General features: G+C 45.0%; 4 protein-coding genes across 11 annotated transcripts; 1 reads left to right on the top strand and 3 right to left on the bottom strand.

The window, feature by feature from the left end:
- Positions 1–528: 528 nt before the first annotated feature.
- Positions 529–3,280, bottom strand: LOC125763560 (adapter molecule Crk). 6 transcript variants are annotated; one of them, XM_049426863.1, is made up of 3 exons: positions 2,960–3,280; positions 2,710–2,826; positions 529–2,626 (listed from the first exon to the last, which is right to left on the bottom strand). In XM_049426863.1, the coding sequence occupies exon 3, from the start codon at positions 2,565–2,567 to the stop codon at positions 1,749–1,751; it is 819 nt and encodes a 272-aa protein (XP_049282820.1). In that variant the 5' UTR covers positions 2,568–2,626; positions 2,710–2,826; positions 2,960–3,280; the 3' UTR covers positions 529–1,748. The 6 variants fall into 6 exon arrangements, with proteins under 6 accessions (XP_049282820.1, XP_049282818.1, XP_049282819.1 ...); XM_049426861.1 differs by having other exon boundaries at positions 2,710–2,849; XM_049426862.1 differs by having other exon boundaries at positions 2,956–3,280.
- A 219-nt stretch (positions 3,281–3,499) lies between these two features.
- Positions 3,500–12,266, bottom strand: LOC125763468 (sialin). 2 transcript variants are annotated; one of them, XM_049426700.1, is made up of 6 exons: positions 12,141–12,266; positions 9,501–9,608; positions 5,393–6,297; positions 5,186–5,318; positions 4,880–5,121; positions 3,500–4,798 (listed from the first exon to the last, which is right to left on the bottom strand). In XM_049426700.1, exons 2-6 carry the CDS (start codon positions 9,517–9,519, stop codon positions 4,607–4,609), a joined length of 1,491 nt encoding a protein of 496 aa, XP_049282657.1. In that variant the 5' UTR covers positions 9,520–9,608; positions 12,141–12,266; the 3' UTR covers positions 3,500–4,606. The 2 variants fall into 2 exon arrangements, with proteins under 2 accessions (XP_049282657.1, XP_049282658.1); XM_049426701.1 differs by lacking the exon at positions 12,141–12,266 and adding an exon at positions 10,627–12,110.
- A 1,581-nt stretch (positions 12,267–13,847) lies between these two features.
- Positions 13,848–16,423, top strand: LOC125763446 (mitochondrial import receptor subunit TOM70). Its single transcript, XM_049426658.1, has 2 exons — positions 13,848–14,112; positions 14,380–16,423. Exon 2 carries the CDS (start codon positions 14,400–14,402, stop codon positions 16,110–16,112), a length of 1,713 nt encoding a protein of 570 aa, XP_049282615.1. The 5' UTR covers positions 13,848–14,112; positions 14,380–14,399; the 3' UTR covers positions 16,113–16,423.
- Positions 16,424–16,569: 146 nt separating this feature from the next.
- LOC125763427 (eukaryotic translation initiation factor 4E-binding protein Mextli) lies at positions 16,570–23,298 on the bottom strand. 2 transcript variants are annotated; one of them, XM_049426627.1, is made up of 10 exons: positions 23,206–23,298; positions 21,898–22,415; positions 21,516–21,814; positions 21,268–21,448; positions 21,058–21,129; positions 20,452–20,512; positions 19,887–20,370; positions 19,398–19,818; positions 19,183–19,298; positions 16,570–18,332 (listed from the first exon to the last, which is right to left on the bottom strand). In XM_049426627.1, the coding sequence occupies exons 2-10, from the start codon at positions 22,001–22,003 to the stop codon at positions 18,123–18,125; spliced, it is 1,950 nt and encodes a 649-aa protein (XP_049282584.1). In that variant the 5' UTR covers positions 22,004–22,415; positions 23,206–23,298; the 3' UTR covers positions 16,570–18,122. The 2 variants fall into 2 exon arrangements, with proteins under 2 accessions (XP_049282584.1, XP_049282585.1); XM_049426628.1 differs by lacking the exon at positions 21,058–21,129.
- Between the last annotated feature and the right edge of the window lie 145 nt (positions 23,299–23,443).

Below are 23,443 nucleotides of genomic sequence, written 5' to 3' on the forward strand. Positions count from 1 at the left end.
TCTCACTAACGCTTTCGTTTCTAATTATAAAAATAAATTGCTTCGGTTTCGTGATTCCCTTAGAATTGTGTTACATCTTTTACAGCCACCACGGGTTAGGGGCTCCGTTGCCCACCACTACTGATTTTTAAGAGGGGGGTTAGGTTGAGTTTTGGTGGTTTGTTTCTCTCACTCACGACTCACTACTGTGTGCGTTCGTTCATACATCGATCGTTCGATTTTTTTTTGCTTTGTTTTTCGGTTATTTTTGATCGATTCTAATACACGGAAAGTTCGTTGACTGGGCGATTAGAGATAAAAAAAACTAAACAACGGACACATCCGCACCAGTAAACCGGAACGTGTTAAATTCTACATCTATTCAGATTGGAACAGGTTTGTGCGTTTTTGTGTGCCAGAAAATGAAAGAGATCATGCACGGACGCAAAATATGTGATGAAAGAAAATTTACTGCTAGAAACACTCTCTTGTTCCATTTCCAGAAGAAAAACAAACGTACAACGAAGAAGAAAAAACGAAACCTGCCAGTTCGATAGTTCAAACATGCCAATTTGATTGTATCAGACAAGGGTGGGATCGTTTACCACACTAGAAAAAAAGGACACTCTTCCATCCCCACTAACTACTTATTGGTTGCTGCAGCTACTGAACTCTCGCTTCTCGTTTACGGTTTCTTCTTGGTCGGTATAAAAAAGCTGTGAAACGTAAACTAACCTTAATTGTCCGTGTGGTTTCTTCCCTGCCGTGGAACGCTACCTGGAAGCGACACTGCGTGGGTAATCACGGAGCAAACACACGCTTATCGTTCGATGGACCCTTATGGAGAGATCTTCCCAACAATTGCTTCCCTACTAATTCCCCTTTCGTCATGATCATCGCTAGCAGTGTGAGAGCCTGAAAGAGTCAACGCTAATACAGGAGCCCGCGCAACCTGCGCAACCTACATGTACCCTACTACAAACGTACGCTAATCATCCTTACATACTAGAGAGTTTCATTCTTGTTTAACCTGTTGACTGTTTCTCGTTTACGGGGGCACAGGGCGTACACCCACGTACCCCACAATACCCCCCCAACCTGACGGGGGCGGTTTCGATCGAACCTTAACGGAATAAGCACAACAAGCGGCACTTGCGTTATAGTAATAGCGTAGGTAAATAAAACTGATTCTGTCCCTATTTGCTGTATCTGGGCTGCTAAACATTACATTGGAGTGTGCCTTGCCTTGTGTGCCTTGCGCTTTTGCCGTGCTCTCTTCGGTTACTGTTAAACCTACGCCTACCGTTCAATCCACAAAATGATCTGGAATTACTATTTGCCACTGCCGAGCGCAAATCGAACCTAATAGCCTAATCGTATTTAAAATCACTTAAATTGAATGACTCGGAACGTACACGTCTACATCTCATCTACACACTTTTGCTTACAACGGAACATACTAAATATAGGCTGTACAGTTAAATATAATCTACTATCAGCACACGCACAGAATAAAACACAGCGTTGTTACGGAACGGAATTCGTTCCGATACGATCCCGCACAAAACATGAATCATTGCAATCGATGTGTCCGGCGGAATCGAAAGAAAAACGAATTAAAATTAATAGCAAATTACCTCACATCGGTTAACGAAACCGAGCACATTCGGTGTGCAGCTTGTGCGTACTCGCTTGGTACCTCTCTCTCCCTCTCTCATCGCCATCCGAAAGCAGATGGACCCGGTGTCTGTCATACGGTGCGCACCGATTCACTCATCAATAAACTCCACGTGGGTGAAGGGAAAGTGTCCGATCTTGCCCTTCAGCTCACCCTCCCACTGGCCATTTATGTTCGTCTTCAGCACCTTGATGACGTCGCCAACGCTCAGCTTGAGCGCGGTCTCATCGTACGCGTTCGGGACACGCTCCTGCTTAACGCGTGCCAGTGCCGGTAGCTGTCGGTTAAGATTCGATTTAAAGATGTTCGAATTTTCCGAATGATGCAGCCCACCGGCCGGATGGTGATGGTGGTGGCCCGGTCCAGCTCCTCCCCCGCCGCCGCCCGAATTTGGCCGCTCGATTATGTTCTCCTCGTATCGCGTCACGTACGGTACCGGTATCTGTCCCGTTTGGCCCTGGCCGTTGCGAGCCGTCCACCATTGTTCCTCATCCTTGCTGATGATGTGCAGTATTTCGCCCTTTTTGAACGGCAAATCGTCTGGATCACTTCCGTCGAAATCAAACTTGCCTATTACCTTCTCCAGCCGGCGTATCATTGGCCGCCGGAGCGGTGTCGTGTCGAGATAGTGCAGTTTGTAGAATGACAGTAGATCCGGCAGGTCCGCGAACGTTTGATCGCCGATACGGTACACGAAGCATTCTTCCCCGGAAGGGATTTTGTTTATAATGTAGTGGCTCACTTTGGAATCCTCCCGCACGCATAGCACAAAATCGCCTACAATGGTCGTACTGTCGCGGACCAGAAACACTCCACTTTCTCGCTCGTTCAGCAACAGATCTGTCGCGTCTTGGCGTGACATCGGCCCAAAGTACCAGCTCGATCGATCGTATACGTCGAACGATGCCATCGTTGATGGATGCCAGCAACTTCCGCTCCCTCTATGCTACCGTCTTTTGACTTGTTGTCCTAAAAATCACACCAAACACACTCGTTATCATCGACCACAGGCGTTGTACATTGTTAGCACCTAGCTGCAAATCTTTGCTTACCGCGTACTGCACCGCGAACGAAGCGAATATTCTACCGCTCCGATATGGGCGTTAGACTGGGTGGCGTCCGTCCGTTGCACCCAGTGGGCTGGTGTGTGCAAAGTGTAGCGTAATATTCTGCAACAAGGGGTGTGGATGCACTGTAATCAAAGGTTAATCATAACGGGCAGCTGCGGTCGGAGGGTTGCTAGCCGTCTAGCGATTTTCTAATTTTCTTTAATAATCCCAATCCCGTACCTGCCCCACCTACGTCGCTTGTTCGTTCCGTGTGCACTTGTTTCGAGCCAATTATGCTAATAGAACTGGCTGCTCTCTTTCTCCCTCGCTCGTGGACGATACCGATTCGTGGCAAACAGGGTAGAACGAAATCGTTATTAACACATGCAGTAAATCAACGAAGAACTATTAACTTTCTAGTAATTGTTACTTTAATAATAACAACTCTCAATTTTATTATTGGCTGAGAGTCGACTCTTCTTCACGCAAATCTGTCACATTTCACTTCGTATCTGTCAAACTTGTCAAAGCAACCGATACTGCAAGGTTGGACCACGACGGCCCGCACATTGGGTAATGTGCATGGACAAACCATCACATAAATTATGTTCAGTTACATTTAAAAAAGTAAAAATATCAACAGTTGTAAAGATGATGTAAAATTTAAAATGCTATACAGCAATCAGTATGTTGGACAATTTATTGCCATTAATGAATGCCACAATTTAATCAACTCCAACTGAAAAGGTTTATTTTCGATTTCTCAACAAGCGAACAAGCGTTCTCCGACGAATAGTCTTCTCCACGTAAACATTTACTTTATTGTTCATTATATTTAAAATGAGTTCAGTACACGCGCTAGTGTGTATGTATATTGGTACACAAAAAACATTGTAAATAAAATATCAAGTACCGTCTCTGTAAAGTTTAAGTAGACTGATTCCTTCGACCGATGTCTGTCTGTGGGTACAGAGTTAATGTGGCGGGTCATGTTGACCATATTGACCTAAACACTCATATTATAACCTGCTAGCTTTAACAAGATTCTCATTTCACTTTACACGCGATAAACAATGTGTTGTAAAAGGCACGTTCATAGAAATCTACTCTGTTACCATCTCGTTTGAGAAAGCGCACACGTATGCAACCGAGTTCATGAAGCCAAGGGACTGTTCGGTTCTGAGGGAAGAAGAATGAGAAGCGATTGAGTTCCGGCTGCTTGCTTCTTTCATACCAGCCCGACTCAAACCGGCTTTCTCGGTCATGTTCGTTCGATTCAATTGCGACATTTTCATTAAAACATGAAAATTGTTCATTCCTCTCACGGAGTCCATTCGCCCGCTTCATGAAATCTGCCACACACATACGCGCTTTCCTCGCCGGAGATACGCGCTCTTACGCCCAAGCGGCTTTGTACATTAAAATTAAGTCAAACCCCTGAATCAACCAGATACAACATCGTTCCTCTTGCTATCGTTCCTTCGGACGAGTTCCTGTGTACATGTTCCTGTTTTCTTCTACTGCCAGAAAAGAACAACGCCCTTAGATACTCGGCTAATCCGTTCTACAGTAACAATAAACCTTCGGCAACAAGATACTAAATACAGCATTTGCGCACTCAAGGGGCTCACTGTCTACAGATGTGTTTTAAAACAATAAGTTATTAAATGCTACGACAAATCTGTATCCCTATGTCTTCAATATCTTTTGCTACGGAACACACGCATGCACCACCACTTTTTGAAATTCTTTTGTCGATTGTTTTTTTTGTTGTTGTTGTTGTTGCGGCATAATAGCACAAATGCGGCGCTAATCGAGCATCTGCTTATTACCTTCAGTCGCCCAAAAGACACCACACGCTTGTTATTCAAGTATCAAAACGCTATGCGTTTCTGACGCATTACTTGACCGCGGCCTGGTTGCGTTGGTTAAGTGGCACACCTTCCTCCGTTTCGCCATTACCGTCACCCTTCTCTGGGGGATTGTTCCAGGCCTGCAGCTCACCCGTACCCATTATCACGTACGCAGAGGAACCCGTAATGTACACCACGGCCAGAATCCAGAACACAATTTGCCATTGACCGTAAGTTTGCTGTTGGGAGAGAGAGATGTAGAAGAAATTCATTTTTAAATTTCTACTCTACATGCATGATCAATGCACTACAGGACTTACATTTTCGTTGGTGAGCACACCAACCATGTACGCTGAAACAAAGCCTCCAAACGAGGACAGAGTGTTGGCCATGCCGAAAATGGTACCGGAAAAGTTCGGAGCAATGTCCAGCCCATTGCCAAGGTATCCTGCTGTAACTGCACCATTCAGGAAGAGGGACAGAGTGAAGATACCGACCGCCCACGAACGATGCTCGCCCATGTACACTTGAATGATCATCAAGAACCCGGGAGTCATCACAGCTGCAAGAGGCGCAAGTAAACATTTTAGTAAAACGTAATCTTCTTCACCAGGATAGTTGCTTACCGAAGGCGGTGAAGATCTTTCTAGTGGCGGTAGTAGACAATTTGCCCGATTTCCTCAAGTAGTCAGCTAAATGCGATGAAATCACAGCCATTGCATACTTTCCAAAGTAAGGCAAGGACGATAGTAGTCCGTTCTAAACAGGGAGAGAAACCATACACTTCTTAGCATCGATCATTCGTATAAGCGTGAGCCGAGATGAAATGTTACCTCCTTAATGTTGAAATGCAAAATATACTTCATGTACGTTGGTAGCTGGTTGACCACAGTGAAGAACCCAAACACGGACGCACCGTGGGTGAGAATGATAGCCCAAACCGGTGGTGAGGTAATAATCGACTTCCACGGCACGTACGATGGTTTCTTCTTTTTGCCGGCAGCATTGATGGCCGATTCGATTTCATTCCGTTCCTCGGGCGTAATGCGCGGATGCGATGCAGGTGTTTCAAACACCACCATGAACCAAATGACCGACCACAGCAGACCGAGACCGCCGGTGAAGTAGAACACGCTCTGCCATCCGATCGTTGCGATCAGGAATCCACAGATCGGCATCGTAATAGCAGCACCCAACGAGGAAGCCATCATGTTGGCGATGAACTTTGACCGATCCATCGGTGGAATCCAAACGGCCGTCAGTGGATGAATCGCTGGCCACGAAGCACCGAGGAAGAAACCGAGCACAGCACGCAGAATCACCACGGCGATGTAGTGCGTATTGGAAGCGAGTGGCGTAAGCAGGGTAAGCAAGCTGGCCCACAACATACTGTAACCGAAGACGCGACGACCGCCGATAATTTCGGCCAATCGACCACCCGGCAGCTCCGTCAGCACGTAACCCCAGAAGAAGCTGCCAAGCATCAAGTTCTGCTGACGGGCATCCCATTCAAATTTATCCGCTTCATTGATAACGGACGATTCAGTTGTGGTGGACAAATCGGCCACCGTTGTATCGGTCACGTTCAAACCGGTAGTATCATCTCCACCGGTAGCTACGTTCACGATCGTTTTCGTCATAGCCACAATGGCAATCGTGAAGTTCACACGCAGAGCATAGTTCAGCATGAAGCCGAAGATAACCATGATGTTCAACACTTGCCGGCATGTTATCCATCCTGCAACGAGCGAAAGAAGAATGAAGAAGTATTTAGCCTCAATGTAATATAATAGGTTGATATGCAAAACATTTAATACGCCTAATGCACAGAACAATAAGACGAATGCATGCGGTACACACGATTTCGATCACACGAAATGACATCAGGCCCATAATGCTTTCCCATCATTGTGTCATTCCGCCTTTCCGGCACGTCATTTGCAATCAGCAGCGTGTGTCACTGGCCGATATTACAAACCGCTGTTCGTTAGGTTAATTTATATGCCACATGTCACTGTCCTTCCCATCATGCCCCAATCATCCATCTACCAAGGGAAGAACGGTTATCGAGCTCTACTGACGTTGAATGAAGGCTACACTGCCACACCTCCCTAGTCCAATTGTGGCTATCCACAGACCGAGTATATCTTGATGCTTTCATTTTCTATCATCACCCGGATGGCATGCGAATTCGCCAAACACCAATCGCTCGTTAGTTAGTGCAATACATATAAATTTAAGCGAGGAAGTTACAAATCAACTCGGACCGAGACGATTGACGACGTTTGGAGCTCCATAAAAAAACAAGCAAACCATACACCGACGTCCAGGCTAGTTCCTGCCCATCCTTATCATAGCGCAAACCATAAACACATCAATCAATATTGAAGAAGCATCAGGGCACATGCTTATTTGTGGACGAAGGACGGATGATGTTGATTTCGTTAAAGCACGAGGTAGGAAAAGAAAACAACAGAACTCTTCTGTTAATTTCTATTCCCGTCACCATGCTTAGCGAGACGCTCCTGTTGACCCTTTGTCCATTAATACTGCTAATAACAATAATAATATTGCGTTAGCATTGGAATGTTGAACTATTTGCCCGACTCGCAATAACTATTACAACTCCAATCAATCAACACGTACGTAGGACTATTGTGTACTTTAACCTTAACGGAAGTACGACGGCGCATTCAAAGCTCTTGCACGTCGTCATCTCGCAAGACCAGCCCCCAAACGTACGTATGTAAATGTTTTGCGCAACGTACTACTGACCATATCATCAACCGCGTGTGTACACGCGGCCACGTAATAACAGAAAAAGGCAACAGCAAGAAATACCAGATAAAAAAACAACATACGACAAAACACTGTTATCAATTAAGGGTGGTTACCGTGGTACGCATAGCAACGTACGACTTCTTATCAGTGCAACGCCACTCCGCTTGGCTACGGTAAGAATCCGTTAAATTTATTGTATTCACGATATTTGGACGTATTATTATACTGTTTGGGCACTGTTAAGATCTTCTCGAAGAGCAAGATCCTGCCCCAGTAACCAACTTCACAAGCACTTCCAGAGATTAGTCAGAGTTTTGCGGAACAAAAAGACCTTACCTTCACGCTAATTAGTACATCCACGCCACAAATCGAAAGTTTGCTGCTAATTGGTTAAGTACAGAAAAGGTGTCCACGGTGCCTTCTCACTGGAAAAGCCCAAAAAACAGGGCACCAATCTAGATGGTACGGAGGGATACTGCGCCATAAACCTTCACTCCCACCGTCAATCATTTCGTGCATTTCCTCACGATGGGATGGGGGCTATGGATTTATTAAGCTGGGCGAAAACGTTGATCACGAACCGATTAAAACGGGTGCCTTATCTTTGCTTTACTAGAGGGGCAAAGACTACAGAGACAGACGAAGCGTGCACAGAGGGTTGAGGAAAAGATACTTGTTGTTAATGACGTCCCCCCATTTGCGCCATTCCCGGTGAATGATTGACGGTGAAAAAATATTTCCTCCTGGTGCTGCTCGTCCAATGTCAGCAGCACGTCGGAATGGGACGTAATTTGTGAGTGCCGTGTTATCAGTGACCTCGGCGAAGCTAGCTGGCGGTGTCTTCGTACGCACAACCATTTGTTCTATTTTAACCTGAAGCACACGCGGAAAAGAATATCGTCACATTTAGGACACTGTACCGTTTCCTCCTTCCGTTCATCGTTCAATCTCCGTACCTGAGCAAGGCGACAAGAATGCAAAAATAGCCAATACAAAAGGACCATAAAGTGGAGCACCCCGTTTAAACTGGTCCGTGTTATGTCACGTGTTTTTTAATCTGTTCATAAAAGGTGATTTCAGAAAGGGGCATTTTTGCTAAAGCGTCCAAATTGGAAATAGCCTGTGAGATTTTTTCTTAAATATATCACACATCAGCAACCGATTTTCATGGCATTTCGGAGAGTTGAATGAATGAATGAATGGCCAAATCGTATATAAATAGAAAGAACCGAAGGAAAGTTCCGGGCCGAAACAATCGAACGAATGTATGCAACCAATGTATGCAAGATGTGTTCCCAAGGGCGCTAACTTCAATGGAACTCCACGAAAAAATATTATTCAAACCCAAAGTCACTCAACGATAACCCTGTGACCTATGGAGGTCGCCTGATCTCGTTTAACATTTCCAACCGCACACAGTGGATGCTTTCGGTTACACACTGCTGCTTGAAAGCTCACCAGAGTTCATCCTGATTACTCTCCGGACCTATGTTTGGAAGAAGCCTGCGGGTTTAATCTGCCCAGTCTGTCCCGATTGCAAGCCATTAATGGCAACGACTTTATGATCTTAACATAATCGACTTTTTGAACGATCCAAATTAAAGTCTGAATGCGGGAACGCCATAGCATCAGTGGCATAGACAGCCATAACAGTAAGAATGGGTTTAATTCAATTAATTCCTATTTACAACTACCGACGACGTGCTTCACGATCGACGACGACATTGGTGATGCTGATGATGATGACGATTCCAGCTCGCTACTTTATTGGTGTCACACATTCAATTAATTGTAACAAACAATACGCTTGGGAGGCTCGACATTCCAGAACATCCCACACAGACACGCGTACGGCCCACAGAAAGAAACAATCTATTTCGATTGACCCATTGAAGAATGGAGGGGGCCCACTTAATTGTTCACAACCCCCACACCCATCAACCTTCATTGCAGAGCTGGCCGACCATACATGGTGCTTTTTTACCCTAGCAACCTATTCTGGAACGTTCTTCTCGCTCGCATCCTATTCCACGCCGGTGGAGGTTAAAGAAAGTCACCATGTGGGGAGTAAATAATTTATGCAAAACCGTGTGCAGTTAAAAACGTGCCACGGTTTTCTAAATGGAAACTATCGCCACATTGTAATGCGGCCAAACTTACCTGCTAGGCCGGTCGACATCTTTCACCGGAGGATTGATGAGGGTGGAATCGTACACAAAAGTTCAGAAGTCACACAAAGACACACCGCAGTACAATTGTTGGACGAAACTGAAATCAGAAAGTAAATACATTACGATAGTATGCGCATCATTCAATGCTATATGGTAAACAGTATTAAAAAGCTAGCTCCTAAACATTCCTGATAATTGTGTGGGACGCACAACGAAAGGGGTGTAGTCACCAATTGCAACAAAGGGGTTTTGGGGCGCTAAGTAAATCTCTGTCAAATTAACACGTTTTACCATCACACGGACTACTACAACGTTAATTGCCAACGCACCTCTTTACGACCAAATATTGACGTAAGCATATCTCAACCGTGAATCGTCTGTTTTTGAAAACGTGCACTGCCATGTACAAACCGTTCCATTTCAATAGGAAGACATTCGCTTTTGAAGAAGATCGATGGAGCATGAGGCGGGGAAAAAAATATTTCGAACAGTCTCGCACATGGATAGACCAGCTGCGCTAGCATTTTAATAACCTCTTCCCCCATACGAGACGTTGTTTCTTTCCGGTATTAAACAAGCTTCCGACAAACAAACAACGATCGAGATTTTTCGGCAAGTTATCGGATTTCGGAGAAGGTTTTCATTCATCTCGTGCATTGTGGTATGAATAATTTATGTAGCATTAGCATTAGGGATGAACGTGCTAATAAAACTGCCATAAAAAGGTACTTAATTTGTTCGAACGAAACGCTTTGTCACACCTGTGTGTGTGGGTTTTTTATGTTGGCCAAATTTTAATCGCTCGCTGATGTGTTGGCAAAACACGTGAGCCATATTCGTCTGCTTTCCGATGGTACGAGACAACCTCGTGTATTTGATGCAGAACCGCTTCGTTCTTCAAGGTCAACGTCTCGATCGGAGACGGGCGTTAGGCGGCGCAGCGAATATTGAAACTGCTTAACGACGCAACAAACAAGAAAACAGGAGGAATTCTTTCCACCAACCGGTTCTGACGATGAGTGGCGGTATTCCCAAGGCGCCATGTCCTTGGCTATCCCTGTTGTGTCACCTTGCGCTAAGCTATTGCAACCGAGTCCACTTTTTACTGCGCTTACATGCTTGGCAATGGGGTCCGTTTTGTGTCCGCAGGGTAACAAAAAACAGGTCGCGAATTCATCCGTGCCCGTTCCTCCTTCGATGTAATGAGAGATCGCAGCCAGAAGCCCTTTGAAATCGAAGAACGAACGAAACCGGTGGGGTCGCGTGTCTTCGTTTGCTGCACGTCGACGGTTCAACGGACTTCACGTAGCATTCCCCGGCGACATCAACGCACCTGATACAGGTAAGGGATGGTTTGTGGATGGGAATTGGTGGCTCTGCATACGTGTCAATGGCGTGTGTATTATTGCCACATACAAGCTTTTATGTTTAGCAGCCAACACGTTCATCACCATTGTTTGCAGTCCGGCTGATACCTTTCGTTGACACACGTTGGTCGCACGAGGACGGAGACGGAGACTATCGCGCATCGTCGCCTATATTTAGCATACCGGTGCGATTAAAAGGCTGAAGAATATTTACATTCCTTCACACCGCTAATCTTATTTCGTCACTTCCCCGCCGAGCACCGTCTACTAGATTTTATCTTTTAATTGCACTGACAATGCTTCATCTCCACCAGGGGTTTGCATCATAATTCTTGTGCTAGATCAAACTGGATTCTTCGTGGAACTGGCATTTAACTGGTTTCGCTTGTTTACTACCATGCCCACACTATACGGCGCCACACCGTGGGCTAGGTTAGGTTTTATCCTGACTTTTTATCGGACCATTTACGGGTTGCGTCTAGGGGATAATGAGGTGCCACAACAATCAATGGGTCTCGGGCAACTTCGGCGAACAAAGCGACCCTTTCGGAGGAAGAGGAAAATTGCATGCATCTTCAATTTCATTTGTCGTCGAAAAACCAATGCCGAATGAGCTTCATCAGTAATACATTACATCTGGTCTAATGCCGAAAGCAACATTAGGCCGCCAGCTGTTTGCCGGCTCGTTGCCCTTTTTTCTCATCGCACATGCAGCAGCTGCAACCGGATTTTCCCTCGTTGTCATTCCTTTTCCTCAACTCTCTTCCACCACACCACTTCGTTGCAGAGCTTCGTTGCAACCTTCACTACCCCGATCGCGACCTCCTTTTTTTTGTCTACGGAGGACCGAAATATCACAAGATTGGTCGGCATTGTGTTGGGTGTCGAAAAGTAAAATTCGCTTTCATAGCAAATGCATAAATTTAGCAAAGCGTGCAATATTTCATTTGCAAACTATCAGTTAAATCACACGATCGATTTATCCGTCTTTCACTCGACGACACACCGAACCGGATGAATTATTCAAGAAAGGCACACACCGTGCGTACTCTCTGTAGAGTGTTGCGCTGGTTTGATCACACACAGAAATGCACTCCGAGCAGGCCGACTGTTGTCAATGGTAAACGATCGCCAGCAGTCAAGTGCCAACGCACGTACTCTCCATAGCAACCGCAAGGAATTCGTAACGAAACTCTTCTTATAACTTGTTTCACCAAAGAACGCTTTTCCAATCACTTGAAATAAGTTCTTCACCAACTTACCGGGACGAAACGACGGAAGCACAAAATGTTGAACCGTTCGGTTTGAGTGCAAAGATGGAACAGAAAACGCACACCACACAATAGACGCGCGGCGAGCATATTTCTGGCGAACTCGTGCTGCAAACGTCATGCTCACACTAGTACCACCACACGCTCGTCAGCTTTTACACACATCAATTCGCCGGCGGTACACTGCGTCTCATAAAAAGAGTTGCACAGCTGTGAGAATTGTGATTACTTCGGGGCATTTTCATTGAGGCTCAATACTGTTGAACATTTGCTTATTATGTAACGTGAAATATAGAAAAATAGAAAATTAACATAAATTAATTCTACCACTGGAATAGACACACAAACATGAACCGCGAAGCCAGACTTAAATGTGTTCGTCACTGTTGCTCGTGGACTTTCTAGTTTATGTGCGGAAACGTATGTAGGGGTAGTTTGTGAAACGAAGGGTGAAAAGAAACAGAAATAATAAAATTCATGCTCTTCCTCCCTTCACGCGGTAAATCAACATCGTCACGACAGACGCATGTGAGTTGGTGGACTGCACGTGATTGTTTCGAATTTCCGTTGCGTGAATCATTTTGTGCCTTTTAGAGGTCTCTTGTTGTATACACGCTGGCGCTTAAACGTGATTGTACCCCGATTGTGCAATTTTTCGGCTGATACATACGCGAAAGGTGCGACAACGGCACGATCGTTTGTATTCTTGTCTTGCACCTTCAAACCACTCCTAAACGCCCCAAATTGCGATGGTAGTATTGAGTACGGATGAGAGATCGTGGTTTTCATTTTTAGAATACCTAGAACATCGCAAAACCGACAATGAATGAATGTAGTTGTTATGTCGTGCGCGCTTTTTACAGTTACGCGCCTTATGCTTAAGGGTTAATCTAAATTTAAAGCTGTAACTCGCATGTGCAAAAGATCGAACTGATCCTATTTGCGACTGTTATATTAATTTATGCCGCAATAAGTACGCGCATACATACACACGTACAGCCCGCCCAACCCTCAGCGATTTGCGGCATTTACGAAAACATGCTTAAGTTCAAGGTCATGGAAAAACTAATTCATGGTGTGCAGTATAGACCCAGTGATCGTGTGCTGTGAACGGGAACGAACATGAATGAAATGGAGTGGAGTGGCGCATTTGGGGGAAATACGAACAAGTAATCAAGTACATCATATCCTTGCTTCGCATAGCTCAAAGAATGTTTCACTGTAATTGATCATGCAGAATGGTTTGGGGTTTTTTTGTTACTCTACTGATTGTATTCGAAGAAGGCTTAATTCTAACCATTCCTAGAAAGCTATATCGATTGTTAAAATCTCGACTGAGGTCGATATTTCTTTAAAAATATAGTTACATGCAAGTAGCGACATATTTTCCCTTCAGATCTCTCCATTGGTATGTAGTAGCTTCATTCCTCAGCTATTCACAAATTCGATATTGCCGGCAGATTGAATAAAAAATCATTACTGAAAGGTACTGAAGTTGTAGATAATAGAGTATGGAATCGGTCTATATATTTCTTTTGCATTGAAAACTAACCAAAAAGGCACCACTATCTGTTTCATTGTGCACTAAAAATCTATGTTTCTACATTTTCCTACTTTGACAGTTAATACTGATTTCGTCAATTGGGTAGTGGGCATTTGATTTTGTTGCGGGCGAAACAGGGGCGAAAACTTACCGTCAAAACAAAACGTCATAAGCACGTTTCGCCGCAGGCTGATAAAAGAAAAAATCCTCGAAAAGTATCGTCTGTTTCCAGAGTGCGTGCGATTGTGGAAATGGTTTTCTGTGAAGCGGCGAACCAAATTATATAATCATCACTGAAAGGCGGCCGGAACTGAGCGCTTGTGTGAAGTGAAATAAGCACGAAACACTTTGTCCGGCAGGTGATATTCGCTACGCATTGCCGAACCTGTCTTTCGTTCATGTTGAGTTAAAAATCGAAAGGTAAAAAAGTAGCAGCTGTATCAGAGTAGTAATCGATGAAACGACTCATTTTTATCATTTCTCACAAGTACAAGCTGTTAAATGCAGCGGCAAGGTGTTGATAGTTGCGACCAACTACAAAACACGATCGAGCCTTGCTATTTGTTTCGCCAAGAACCGCAGTACATGGGGTTTCGTAATCGATTCAAAGCTTTCATACACACACCCGCTAAGTAGATAACAGCAAAAGATGTAACTTTTTTTTACCTTTTTCCGTTATCGTTGTAGCACAAGCAGCGCACAAGGCGATGACGACGGGTAGCACGGGATCAACATTCCCCAGATGGCAGTTGGCGCTACTGATCGGTGCGCCAGTGGCCATCGGCCTCGGTTACCTGTACTGGCGCAAATCGAGTGACCAAGGCGAAGGAAGCGATAAGCTGACGAAGAAAAAGTTAGCCGATATCAAGGACAAAACCATCTCGCTCGATGGCGATTCGTCGGAGGCGGGGAAACAGCAGCCGGATGCTAAACCGTTGAGCGGTCGTGAACTTGCCCTGAAACACAAAAACAATGGCAATGCACACTTCCGTGCGGGAAAGTATGATCTGGCGATCAGCGAATACGATGCCGCCATCGAGCACTGTCCCACGTTTGAGGCCAACGATCGTTCGACGTACTACCAGAACCGGGCAGCAGCATACGAGCAGCTGCAAAATTGGGCCGCCGTCATAAAGGACTGCACGAACGCGATTGAGTGCAATCCGTCGTATACCAAAGCGCTGGTACGGCGGGCCAAAGCTTACGAGCAGCAGAAAGATCTTACGAAAGCCCTGGAAGACATAACGGCCGCCTGTATAGTGGACCAATTTCAGAGCAAAACGACGTTGGTGATGGCGGACCGTATGCTGCGTGAGCTGGGCCAACAGCACGGGAAGGAAGCGATGAAGAACAAGAAAGAAATCTATCCATCGAAGCAGTTCATCGATAGTTACTTCAGCTCATTTACCAATGATCCGGTGCGGAAGCTGGTCGTGGCAAGCTCGGAACCGAAGGGCTTCATCAAGGCAAAGATGCTGTTCGATAAGGGTGATTACGAAGCGATAGTGGCGGCCTGTACGGAAGAGATCGAATCGAGCGAATCGGAATCGGAGTACAAGCTGGAGGCGCTAGTGCTTCGGGGAACCATGTACAATCTGATCGCCTGCTACGATGAAGCGAAACAGGATCTGGATGCGGTTATTGAGCTGGAAACGGCCGACAAGCGGTTGCGCACGAACGCGCTCATCAAGCGTGCATCGTTGGCGATGCAAACGCAACCGGAAACGCCTGGTGCGTGTTTCGAATATTTTGCCAGGGCGGAAGCAATCGACAGCACGAACGGGGACATCTTTCACCATCGCGGCCAGGTGTACATTCTGTCGGATCGGATGAACGATGCGATTGCCGATTTCGAACGAGCGTACGGGCTGTGTCCGACGTCCGGCATCATAGCGACGCATCTGTGCTACGCCAAGTACTGCCAGGCGGTCCAGAACAAAGACGAGAGTGGGGTGGAACGAATGAAGAAGCGATTCAACGAGTTGCTGGAAGAGTACGCGAACTGTGTGGAGTGTTACAGTATCCTGGCACAAGTGCTTACCGAGCAGCAAAATTTCGCCGAAGCGGACAGCTGCTTCGCCAGAGCGTTGAAGGTTGACCCGAACCAGGCGCAGATCTATGTGCACCGCGGTGTGCTGCAGCTGCAGTGGAAGGGTGACTTTGACGAGGGAGTCAAGTTGATCAAGAAAGCAATAGAGATGGACAGCAAGTGTGAGTTGGCGTACGAAACGCTCGGCACGATCGAGGTACAGCGGGGAAATCTCGCCGAAGCGGTGAAACTGTTCGAGCGTGCGATCGAGCTGGCCCGAACGGAAATGACACTGGTTCATTTGTACTCGCTGAAGGATGCAGCCGTTGCGCAGCTGAGCGTGGCCAAGAATATGGGATTGAGTATTAGCAACATTCAGCCGAACTTCTAATTTTTTTTTTTTTGTACACGCGTGTCCCGCACGTGTGTGTTCTGAACAACGCGGAAAACACGCGGTTGGGAAGATTTGTTTTTCCGGCTTAGAAGCACCAAATCGATCGTTCGTTTCTTTGTGATTCAATTCTTTATATTTTATATCGCATTTCTGAGCATGGTACGGTTCTCGTACGTCGCTCCGTTCCTTTTGTGCATCGGAAACTGTTGTAAAATCCCGCTCTTATGCTTACGCCGTTGTATAACAATCGAATAAACAGCCCGGGAGGAAATAATTTAGGTCATAGTTAAAACTATTCCCAAATGCTACGTATTATAGCGCTGATATGTCTATCGAAAGAAAGCAAAAATAACTTTATCTGTCAACGTGTTATCTTGTTTGTATTCCCATTTCTTTCCTGCGTAAGCATTCCCGCTATTCTTGTAAGATATCAAAAGACGCAAAGATGCAAAGATTTAAGTACTAGATAAATGTGTTTTTATTATCCATGGTTTCCGTTAGAATACATCGGTGTAGTGATAAGTTAATGATAGCTAACTTCTCCTGAATTCATTCGTCTGCTTGCTTCTCTCGGCAAAGCAAACAAGATCTAATCTTTGCGTGTGTGTTTGTGTGAGAGTGTTTTGTATGAAACCCAAGTTAGAGTTTCTGTTAGTCCATTTGTTTAAAAACTATCCCCCGGAACGAATCTTCGTCCCTTAGCACAGTCGTCAACAGTAGTATAGAGCGCGTGTTATGCATGCATGATGGTAGGAAGAAAATTAATTTCCTTTACCGTGGTACAACAAACAAAACAAAACAAAAACATATGCTTTATCAAATATTAATGTATAAATAATCAATAAATAAAGGAAAACTTGAAACATGTCACGGCTCTGTGTGAATCACGCTGGCGAAGCGGAAAGAAACAAACACATTATTGTTTTACACGGCCCGATAACACAATGCAAAAATAGTAAACAATAATAAAACAAAAAAAAACAACATCCATATCTAATGAGAGGGTGCGAACATGAGAACACAAAATCAATGCGTTTTGGGTCGTGGTTTATGTTGAGAAGCGAACAAATAGTTTGATTGCATTGAGTGTCGAACACGATACGATGTTCCTCTCTTTTTCGCTGAGACTAGAAAGTTATTAATACACATTAATTTTGTTGTTGTTATTATCGCACTTCTGCTAACGAATCAGCAGCAAAGCGCCACCATAAACGCTTACTTATGATGGTGTTTCTTGTTTGCTTCAATGATGATAAATAAGGGTAAATATTAGTGTCAGTACACGTATATCGTCGTCTGGGATCTATATCACGGGTTTTCGGTGCCTCATGTTGTTGTGTTTCTTCTCCCTCAGCTTCTGCTTTTTTATTAATATTTGGCATACAAAACCACATTTTTGAAAATATCACTGTATAGTACGAGTGGGTTGTGTCTTCCTGTTTTTTTACAAGAACCACAAAACTCGTAATATCATCTTCTCTCGGTGGTTGGCTAACGATTGCAAAGCAAAAGCAATATTCACACGGAACGCTATTTTCCGCAAGTGTCAGTACATCTGTATATTAGCTTCAACAAAAAATCGTGTACTCATATATGCTATGCGCAAAACATTCAGCTAACAAAAAATTAAACCGATCGATCGAACGAATGTCTTCTTGATAGGACAAGATCGGAAAATATTCTCGATCGGACACAAAATGAGTTTATTATATTGGGTGAAATAATGTAAAAAAAAGTTATTAATCTCTTTCATGTTAATAGAGGGTATTAGTTCATGCTTAATGCGCTAGCAGCTAAATGATATTGGTGATAGGACGTAAAAAAACAAGCGATTACCGCAATAAGATGAGGACCAAACGGTTTCGTAGAATATTCGAATTCGTTCCTCCAGGTTCGATGTGCCAAACGGACAGATGAATGCTTCCCCAGGCTAATAATACGTTGTTCCATTGTATTGGGGAAGCAAGTCAATGTTTTGAATTCACGCACGCACGGTCTATACCGTGTCTATGCACTGGCCTTTTCCATCTGTGGTGCACTGGCAACGGATCCGTTATCTGCCGTTACCGTTACTCCATCACTGTGCGGTTGTTGCTCGCCGGCATCGCCTCCTTCCGGGAGATGATTGCTGCCCTGCACACTACTGTCCTTTGCTGCCTGCTTTTTCATTTCCAGAAATTGGTCACCGTTAAAACGGTTTTTTTGGTCTTCGATGTCCTTCAAAACAAAGGTAGAAACAATTAGGGATAATTTTGATAGTGGGAAACTTAAATCAAAACAAAATCGTTAAAGGTCACCGAAAGCCTAATGTTAGTCAAAATCGCATGTTTGGGAGAATGTTAGGAAAGGTGTTAATGGTTGTTTGTGATGTGTACAGTGTTATCCCAATTCAATTATTGGCTTCTTAATCTTTCTTACTAACAGACTGGAAGCTCGTCTTTCGATATCAATATTACTACACGTTTCTTCCGATTTTAATCACATCCTAGTGCTGATTGCATCAACGTTTAGGTAATGGAGTATGTTAACAAGTGTGTTTTGCAAGGCATTAGATTGCTTTCAGATTACCGTTGATCACCACAACGGACGGTCGTGTAAATATATCTGGTACCCCTCCCTAGTCACTAGTCGATTTATATCGTATCAAAACCCGCCCCGAGGCGATCGGTCGGTTAATGAGCGTCGATGAGCAGGCGGTTAGATTAGTCGATGAAGAGTATCGTTGGTGCAGAGGATTGTTGTTAGTATGTTTCGTCGCGAACGCATGGGCCGGTGGTTGGTAGCTGTGAAGCATGGAAACACCCGACGCCATATCGAAGCTGCTTACACTCATGGTGGAATTTCGTTGCAGGAAGTGTTTGTTGAGGTAGTATGGTTTTCGATTAGTTTTACTGCAAACGTTGTTGTTCCCATCAAAACACTTTTGACCGTTGGCACCCTTGTTGTTAGTATGAAGCACGGAACATTCGAGCGAATTGGTTTTAGTAACGAGTGGCTTTCCCTTCACCTCGGCAACACCACCTTCACCGGTACTACCGATGCTGGCAGTACCGGTAGACCTTCTTACCTTATTTTTTACCAAATAAGGAAGAGCTTCACATATACGCTTCCAGTCAGCAGGCAAATCCCACGAATAAGGTGACTTGGAGTAGTAAATCAGCCGTTCATATTCGATACGTTTCACTAGCGAAATAACAGAGAAACGGTGAGAAACAACGAAAAAGTGTCATTCATCCAGCACCAGAGAACAGAACCTATAGCAAAACACTTCTCTCTGCTTACCTGCGTTTGAATCCAATTTTGCTAGTGCCTCTGTTTTCTCCTTCAGCCCATCGCCCGCACTATCCTTGCGCGAGAAATGGCTCCGACGAGACCGGCTCAGGCCATTGTTAGTGGCTGAAATCGTAGTGTTGCTGCTGCTGGTTTGCACTTCGTTCGGCTTAAACCCAGCCGCTCCCGATTCGACGATAAACACATCATCGTCCAGCTCGATGCTGTTGCTCACCTCGCCGACCGTGGCACCGATGTTGTTTAAACCGACACCACTGTCGACGAAGGGTGTGCCGGTGATAAGCGAATGCTGGCCAGGCATTGTTCCCACCGGTGAGGAAAGAGTGTTCGGTAGATCGAAACTTGAGCACATGTCTACCGAGGCCAGAAATTCGTTGCTGCTGAAGTAATCATCAAGAACTAGTTTGGCTACCTGTAACAACATAAAAAAACAACAATCAATTAAATGAGTTTTGTTTTGTAGTAACGAACGCTAATTACCTTCACAAGCTCCAAACAGTCGCCTGTTATTTTCAGATTGTGTTGACCCACGTTCACCGTGTACTTGTACTCTCCGAGTGACGCATCGTTCGTGGAGAAGCTGTGCAGCAACAGGCCCGCATTGCCGGTGCTATTACGCTGCGCATTGCTTTGCGACCCGTTGCGCGTAAGCTTCGGATGCGTGTAGGAAGGCGGCGTTTGTGAGTAGCCACTGAGATTCAGGCTTAGGGCCCCTGTGGCCGGTACCGATTGTTGGTTGGGTATGAAAGTGCCCATACCGTTCGTACCATTGTTAGCTGCCATTTCTGCCATGGCCCCAACTAAGGCATTTCTTGCGTTTACGTTCGATCCTGCCTCCTTTCTCGGGACCGTTTCATCCGATCCGGATGACGCCAGAGAACTGCAGGATCCATCCTGGGAATTGTCCAAACGTACCGGGGACGCGTTACGACGAATAGTGTCTTCGATCAGCTGTTTCGCATAACTTTACAAAACAAGGAAAACATTCGTAATCATACTTAACCATTCGACATTGTTCTCTTCTCTCTTGTGATCTCATGCTTACTTGATTTTTTCCTCATTAGGACCTGTTATTTGTACCAGTCGTTCTTTTGCCCCAGTAGCCACTGTAAAATAAACCCAGCAAACAATTAGTATCGCATCCCGAATAGCGGGTGTTACGAACAGGAACACACACGCAAGAAAATTAAGCAATATCAAAGACAGAAGAAGCTGGAGCGTGCGTTTACGATGTGTTTATTACATGTGATAACTCGAATGGTGTGTAGATCCATTGAGCTGAGGGTTAAATGACAACTTTAAGGACATCATGTCGTTGTTAATTGGTGCATTTCTTCGCTTTTCGTCGAACAAAAAAAAAAGCGGAACAGATCAAACCTGGTGCTGCTGCCACCGCAAACCAAATCACTAGAGAGTTAGCAATATTATTATATTTTCACATCAACAGACACACACACACATGAGATGCAATGTACACGACATTCTTTACAAATCATTATGGTTTTTTTTGGGGTGGATGAGTGAGATGTGGTTTTAGCATGTTGGTGCACTGGCGATTAAATACAAGACGAGCGCACGCATTGGTTGGATAGGCCTGGCTAGCGTCCAGTGCATGTGAGGGTGGTTAGGCTAGCGGATAAGGAACGTTTACCTCTTTGGAACGAAATAACAGTTTCCGACAGTTCTTCAATCATATGAACTCTACGTCCCTTGATTCCCATTACTACGGACCAGATGAGATGGGAGTGTCCGTTCGGAGAAGAGTAAATGGATACAAAATCGTCAGGGACCAGTTCAACTTAAGATAACCTGTGACATTTCAAGTACAGCGATGCAGCTTCATGGACGAAATTGTTCTTACCTTTTCCCGAATCCGCATTGCGGATCACGATCTCGTCCTTGCAGTACGTTTTACCGGGTATTTTCGTAGGCTTCGGGAATTTGCCTGAGGTCCGTATCAGCTCACCCGGTGCCAGCGCAGGCACAGCTTGGCCCATTGGCGGGGAGGATCCCAGCAGGTTCGGGTCGGCCAAAATGTCAGGCTGAAAGCACAATCCACCAACCGGTATTAAACGGATCGTTCTAAGCGCCACCGAACCACAATCGTACCTCAACATTTGTTGCCTTGTGTTTGTAGTAGGTGTTTGCACCATCAGACACCTGCCAGGATTTGGCGCGCAGCTCGATTAGTTGCAACAGATTCAATCGCGTCATTATGTTCAGCCGTTCGTCCTGTGACGCATTGCGGAAGATGACCAACGCACGGTCCAACGTATCTTTTGATACATTCTCCAGCTGTGGCCCGTGTAGCCTGAGATTGGCCAGCAGTGCGTTTACACCGTCCGCATTGTTACAGCCGCTTGCAAGGCTTGCGGCCACATTCTCCGTCAGTGTTATGAGTTCCTCGACTGTCAAAAGATTGCAGTGAATGAAAAATTAGCGTCAACGCTCGGCGTACATTATAAAGCTCTGATAGGGAAGCAACGCTTACTTGATTGAACTTCATAAACCGGCAGGTGGACGTGCGATTGCTTCAGCGTTGATTTCAGCGGACGTGGCGGTTCCAGGTTCTTGACGGCGCGGCCCATCTGCGACATGTTTGCGGTGCGAGAGCGATCGTGTGATCACGAGAGCACGTGAAACTGCCACCTGTGGACTGGTGCTATCAACTATCGAACGCACTGAACCGTGTGCCCTCCGCAGCAACTTCGCCAAAGCTGTTAGCAGTGGCGGCGATCGATTTTCCACCGTCTTCTTCTTCCACAGATAGTGCAGGAACGAATTACGAAAACGGAAAGCTTGATGCACGTTTCGAAAGTACACAGGCGTTGTGGTACTAATAATGGTAACGCAATTTCCTACGGGCTTCAACTTTTCTCGTTTACACCTCCTTCGAGAGCGTGCTGGACGGAAAAGTGAAGGAAACAAAGCGAAACACACACGTCCGGTGTAAGCTGAACAAAAACAAAAATATAAACGACGGAATTGTTCGCTGCTTGCCCTCCTCCCCTGAAACGAAATAGTTGGGCAAAAGGAAATGGACGATAAATACACAGACACACCATATTTGTTGGTAGCAAATCTAATAAGTGAGAGGTTTGGCCACGCGACATCAGTCATGCCGTCGCTAGCCTAGCTTACTACGTTCTAGGGGTTCTATACCCGTGGGTATTATAACGAAAAGAAAAAACATTTTGAAAATTTTCCACTGCACCACATGCCATGATAGCAAAAGTAGATCACCACTAGACAGCCTTCTTCCTTCGAGTCATTTGAACTTTTTTCTTCACTTTGGAGAATTTCCGATTGGCAAACGCATTTCGATCATCAATATTCACGGATGCAACCCTTGGTTCTTGGTTGAAAAGAATATTTTTGTACACACATGCACATTACGCTTATTGTAAAAAAACTGCTGACGACAGCGCAAACAAGCGAGTAATCTCTACTGTATTTGCAGTGCATATGCAACATTGAAACAAAATCACGGACCAGCATTGAATCAAAACCTATTTTCATGCACCGCTAATATACCAATATGATTGGCTCCATTAATTCCACATTTTTTCAACGAATCGTGTATTTCACTGTTGCCTTCTTCCTTTCTCCCGTTCCATTCTTTTCCAAGTGACTTTTTCTTCGGGCGACCCATGCACCACAAATCACAGTTTAATGCGCTTGAATGGTATATTCCGAATGCAAATTCAATCGACACTCCTGCAGAAGCATAGGTTTAGCTATATTTTGCCACTTTTGCCGCCCTCAAGTATCTGATTTTTGCAAAAATTACGCATTTTACCTCTTTGCTCCCGAAACACTTTCCAAACCCGAACAATGGTAAATCGAAAACTGCTGTCAAGCGATGACTTCATTACGCACAAAGCATTTTGACAGATAACGACGTCCGGCCACACCATCTTTAGCTCTATTTATCTTGCAACGCCACCTATTTGTTTACCTATATATTTAACTCGCAACAAGCGACTTTTAATACACCCAATTACTATTGTGATTAAAAAGATTGTTTCCGGTATACG

The sequence above is a fragment of the Anopheles funestus genome, chromosome 2RL (assembly GCF_943734845.2).
Source record: "Anopheles funestus chromosome 2RL, idAnoFuneDA-416_04, whole genome shotgun sequence".
Taxonomy (NCBI): Eukaryota; Metazoa; Arthropoda; class Insecta; order Diptera; family Culicidae; genus Anopheles; species Anopheles funestus.